Source organism: Aquila chrysaetos, chromosome 3, assembly GCF_900496995.4.
Source record: "Aquila chrysaetos chrysaetos chromosome 3, bAquChr1.4, whole genome shotgun sequence".
NCBI classification, from domain to species: Eukaryota; Metazoa; Chordata; class Aves; order Accipitriformes; family Accipitridae; genus Aquila; species Aquila chrysaetos.
The window spans coordinates 55,258,287-55,264,286 of NC_044006.1; the positions used below are offsets into that span (position 1 = coordinate 55,258,287).

A 6,000-nucleotide genomic window follows, 5' to 3' on the forward strand; every position below is an offset into this window, starting at 1 on the left:
GTATTCTCGACCTTTTATATAAACACAACATGGACCGGGTTCTCTACTGTGAGTCCAGCTTTTGCCCACACTGTCTAAAGGTTATTTGTTTTAAAAATCTGGTTAAGGTACAACTTGTATAGAATTCAACCAGCAGAATTATGAGCATTTTCAAAATAGTTCAGTGCTGTACTTTGATTTTAGAGCTTCACAAAGATTCAGACCACAGAGCTAAAGTCAGCATTCCAGCAAATGCAAAACTCTATTGATTGCAGTGGGGAAAAAGAAAGACTTCTGCAATTCTATTTGAATCATCTGTCAAATTGTCTTAAAGATGTAACAGTGATACTATTTCAATTACAGGAAACATTTGGGGGAAGCATAATGATCAAAGATGTGGCATTTAACTACCCAAATCGACCAGAGGTCAAGATCCTCCAAGGTTTGAATCTGAAAGTAGAAAAGGGACAAACTCTGGCTCTTGTTGGTAGCAGCGGCTGTGGAAAGAGCACTGTTGTTCAGCTGCTTGAGAGATTTTATGATCCACTTGATGGAGAAATGGTAAGTATTTTTGTAAGAACATGTTAGGTGAGGGTGTGCTCATTTGGTTTTATGTGATGTGATAAAGTATAGTAGATATTTCTAGTTTTATTTTTTAAATATTTTTAATGTTAAAGACAAGCAGTGGCTAATCAGGGCTCCTTATTTAAATGCAATGAATGATATAAGGGAAAAAGTCCCACTTTTCCACATTATAATGAATTAATGAAACAAGATCTGTGTGGTAAAAATATGCCTGAACCACAGCCTAATGATGGCTTTGAATTCAGAGCAAATTTCCTGAGGTTTTTTTGGTTAAGAACACTTTAAAAGTTATTAAGTATACATATCTAGTTCTGCATAATGTAGTAATAGAATTTGCCATCTATGTTCTTTCCTAAAACAGTGAACATTGACAAAAATAATTTTTATCATAATTTTTACTGTGAACTGAGTGAAAGGAGCGTATGCTTAAAAGCGCTGTCAGAAGAATAGCTGTTCACAACAGTGACCACTATGCTAGTCTGGTAAAGAGAGTAACTGTGCCTAAAAGTTGTGCTATTTGGTATGGTGGATCCATAATAACTGAGTTCTCTAGCTTCATCAGTGATTTTTCATATCAAATAAGGAACAGGAAGCAGACCTTAGCAGCCTGCAAATCCATTGGAATTCTAAGGAAAAGAGATGGCAAATACCTATGTAGTTGAAAGCAATTTCTCCTTTCTAGCTTTTTTTCCCCCTTTACGTCTGCAGACGTAGAAATGCTGCCACTGATTTCAGTGGATTTTGAATCAGGTTCATTATCATCTCTTCACTTTGAAAAACAGCCATATTGGCTGTAAATTAGCTGTTCCAGCACAAACTGTAGAATTAGTAGATTAATCACATCCAGTATTCATGCTATGAAGGAGGCAGTTCTTCAATTATCCAGCTGATCGTGTTACCCAACACAGAGCCTGAGCACTGCGCTGGGTGATTCTAGTGGAGATGTAACAGCCCTCTTAATGTCCTGGTATACTTGTGTCCAAGTTGATAGGACTTGTATAATTATGAAACTGATAGATGCAGAAATTTTTTTTCTGTTCGCATTTATCTAATAGACAATGATAGCAACTCAGTAGCCAAACTTAGCAGAAGTGTGACAGAGTTGCCAATCAAGAAAACTGGCTGCAAATGATGTCTTAAGGAATCCAGAAGTAAATTTGTCCGGCATTACATCACAATTAAATTTAAGACTGGATGCTTGGCTTAGAAGTGTGTGAATGAATGAACCCAACTCTTCCTTTATTTTAATGGAATACTACTGCCAATCTGTTCCTTCAGTGGGAATATATATGTAAAATAGAAGAAAGTTTTCCCACCAAAGAAAGAAATGAAAGAACTTTACCCAAAGTTCTTTGAAGTTGCCTCAGCATATCCTATCTTCCACTGTCTTCAAAACCCTGATTAAATCTTGAAGCAGAGAAAAGGACTGAGGCAACAGAAGGGACTGTCCTCACTTTTATATAGTAGCCCTTAGAAAATTTTGGAACATAGAGGAGAAGGAGGGGAAGAGATTATGTAAGCTTTCAATATGGTACCTCTAAGGAAAGAGCGAGCTGCAATTGCACAACTTCTGTGTATGAATTTACAGTAAGTCTCAAATACACATATAGCCATGTGACTGAAATTTAAAATGTTTGGTTTCTCAGCTTTTTGATGGCAAAAATGCAAAGACACTAAATATCCAGTGGCTAAGAGCTCAGATTGGTATCGTCTCACAAGAGCCAATGCTGTTTGACTGCACTATTGCTGAAAACATTGCATATGGAGATAACAGTCGACAGGTGCCACATGAGGAAATTGTTAATGCAGCAAAAGAAGCCAATATTCATTCCTTTATTGACTCTCTACCAGATGTAAGTTCTTCCTTTTCTCTCTTACTCAGAACTGGAGGTCACCTACTGTGGCAGGGAAAAATTGTGTTCATTTGTCATTCCCTGGGGTACAATAATTCCCTGAGATGCAAATAGATCTGAAACCAATTTTTAAATCTTATCCTTTCTTAATTGTGTTTACCATACTTATTTTACTCTGGGAGACTCCACTGTCAGATGGAGAGCTGAAAGTTTAAGATATCAGGGAAGAAAATCCACAATTATAACTAATTGAGAGCTGGAAGTGCGGGTTGGGTTTTTTTGAGTTGAACATTTCTCTTTAAGCTCCTATTTAATCTCAAGCATATGTAAAAGACTCTGCTAGACTGACAAGTTTCTTATGCATTTCTTCTAGTTATGCCTAGTCAGAATTTAAATTTCTAGTATTCCTACAGTTCAAAAATTACTAAGAAAGTTTTTCATATAGATCTCTGACCAACACATAATAATGTAAGAATTAGCATCTTGGGTCAGATGAAAGGTCTGCTGTACACAAAATCTAGTCCCAAGCAAGGACCAGCAAGACATATTTACAAATAAGCATTCAAAAAGGCTAAACATTTAATCACATTTCCCCTGAATTGTCATCTAACTTTGTGTAAGCTGTGACCCGGGAACTTCCTAAGATAGAAATCATGTTTTATTATTTAGTTCTGGATAGATTTCTCTTCTGTGCATTTGACAAATCAATTTCTAACGTATGTCAACTTGTATCCAAAACTTCCTGAAGAAAGGAGGTTGCCAGTTTAGTTGTACGTTGTTTATATTCAGCTTAATTTCAGGCTGTTAAGCTGCTTTTGCATTTATTGAAAAAACACAAAGGCCAAAGCCCATGATTTTTTGCAGATCATGTTTAGTTTCTAATGACTTATCAAGACCTGCTCTTTCAAAAACTTTGTAGAGAAATCTTGTGTTATATAACAATGTCTCATGAAACTTTTGTGCTTTTTGCAACCAAATATATAATACCTCAAAGACTACTGTGACCTACGCATAAGTTTGTCCAGAGATCTGACTGGTCCGCCTTAAAAGACATGACAAAATTAAAAGCATAACTGTCCAAAACCGTAGTATAGATATAGATAAAGTGTATAAATGTCTATGTCTATATATAGATATAGTGTATCATTTTCAGGACAAATTATATATCTTATACATTGGTACTTTTTTCTTCTGGATGAATAAATGTGGGTTAGAATAACTGATTGGTTAGGATGCTAGCTTGGAGTGTTTAAGGACAGGGCTGATCCCCAGTATTGTCATAGACTTTCACTGAGCTTTGGTGTTCTGTCTCCTAATTGAGAATAACATTCCCTTCCAACCCTAGAGGGGCTGTTGCTTTGAATTTATGAAATGCTTGGTGTTACAAAGAAGTCTCCTAGCAAAAGATCTACAGATCTGTGGCAGATAGCAATTCTGGTCATCTGTTTTCAGAGAGCTATTGGCATAGAATATGCAGTTTATGGATGGCTGGTGTCAGGGTCGATATGCTTAAATACACTTCAGAATCAATTGGCATTCATAGTCTGAACTTAATATGTTGTTTCTAGAAATACAATACCCGCGTAGGAGACAAGGGAACTCAGCTTTCTGGTGGTCAGAAACAACGTATTGCTATTGCCCGAGCTCTTGTACGTCAGCCCCAAATTCTGCTACTGGATGAAGCTACGTCTGCCTTAGATACAGAAAGCGAAAAGGTAACTTGATTGTGAGCCAGGAGTTCAGAATCTAAATTCATGTTTGTTTGTATTATGATTATTGTTTTCACTCACACAGATTAAAGCTCAAAGCTGGAAATATGGTGTTTTATGCAAATTACACATTTATGCTAATAATAGACAAATATAAAAGTCTTACCCCTCCTTGCCAAAAAAACATTATTTTTTTTGCATCTGTATGGCAGTAGGCAGATTGAAGTAGCAATTAAGGCGGCATTTTTTGCCTGGAATTCTTCAGGCTTCGATTGGAAAAGTGCTATCAAAATTGAATCAGGAGGCACAAACTTCAGAAGCTGAAAAGATTGAGGATGCTGCCAGAGAACTCTTTTTCTGGAAAACTGCCAAATCTTGTTTTTGTAGTTTTTCTTGCTTCTCCCATTGCTCTCCAGTCCTTGCTATATGTTCATGGCTAATATGCAAACTTCCAGTGAAAAAATTGCCAGAACACTTTTTTCCTTGTTAAGCCCAAAGTTGCAATCTTGGTATAACAGAAGTACTATCTAGCTGTAGAAAATCAACACAGATTCTAAAAAAATACTTACTATTAATGAGGCAAATGTTATAACAAATACTATAATCTGAAAAGCTCAAACCCTATGGACTAAGTTTTGATCAATTCTACACATAAAAACATAAGGTTTGAGGGGAAAATACCATTAAATAATTCCAGGATTCTTTGTTTTCTTAATTACATGCCAGTTAGGTACAGAAATTTCATCTCTTATTTTATTCTACATTAATAAACATAAGGAATAAAGAAAAGAAAACAAGAGATTCTTATTAGTATTTTTCTGCCAGTGCTAGCTTTAAGAAAAAACTCATGAGACTCCCTGCAAAATCATGAGAACTAGTATGATAGTAGTTGACCCAAGATTACTGACTTAAGTCCCATATATAATTAATCAGTCATGGAAGGGACCTCTGGAGATCTCAAATCAATCCTCCTCTTCAAACAAGGGCCAATACTGAATTTAAACTAGGTTGCTTAGTGATGCGTCCAGTAACGTCCTTGAAAATCTCCAAGATTTAACAAGCTCTCTTTTGTCCCTGTTCCAATGCTTAATTATCCTTGCAGTGAATATTTTTCTTATATCCAATCAGAACCTCCTCTGTTACAATTTATGACTATTTTCTCTTTTTCTCCTACCATGCATCTCAGTAATGAGCCTGGTTCCATCTCATCCTCTTAGCTATCGTGGCATCATCCACTATGATAGTTTTGACTCTTTGCCAACACGGCCTAATTCTAATACAGGAAGCTAAAGCTACAGATATTCCCTTTCCCTCACTGTCATATTACAATTTACTTCACAGATGGCAGCTGAGGTATATCTCATGACAGCTGCCAGAATAGTTCACCTTTTGGTTTGTTTATTGTGCAGATTGTTCAGGAAGCACTGGATAAAGCCAGAGAAGGTCGCACCTGCATCGTGATAGCTCACCGCCTGTCCACCATCCAAAATGCTGACAAGATTGCTGTGGTCCAGAATGGCAAGGTCGTAGAGCAAGGGACCCATCAGCAGCTCCTGGCTGAAAAAGGCATCTACTATTCTCTGGTCAATGTTCAAAGTGGGTCATGCAACATGTAAATTAAAGGCAGTACTTATCTCCGAATTGTCACTGTAATTATTTCAAAAATGCTATTTTTGTCACTGTAATTATTTCAATATCAATAGTCAGTCTTGATACTTTTGCTTTTCCTCCTTCCTTTCGTAAGTCCTACGAAAACAAGAAATACTAAGTAATTATGTACCAATTTCTCACTACTAGTTTTCATTATTCAAACCACTCTACTACATAGCCAAAGCAGAGACCTATTGCACTCATAAAAGTAGAGGCATACTAAG

General features: G+C 36.5%; 1 protein-coding gene across 7 annotated transcripts in view; it reads left to right on the top strand.

Annotated features, from left to right (window-relative positions):
- LOC115339659 (ATP-dependent translocase ABCB1-like) overlaps positions 1-5,767 on the top strand; it is a 66,860-nt gene extending 61,093 nt beyond the window's left edge. For all 7 annotated transcript variants that reach the window (XM_030009941.2, XM_030009942.2, XM_030009943.2 and 4 more), the window contains 4 exons: positions 343-540; positions 2,211-2,417; positions 3,986-4,132; positions 5,536-5,767. In XM_030009941.2, the coding sequence (XP_029865801.1) occupies positions 343-540; positions 2,211-2,417; positions 3,986-4,132; positions 5,536-5,742 (759 nt within the window). In that variant the 3' untranslated portion in view covers positions 5,743-5,767. The remainder of the gene's footprint in view (positions 1-342; positions 541-2,210; positions 2,418-3,985; positions 4,133-5,535) is intronic.
- Positions 5,768-6,000: the final 233 nt, after the last annotated feature.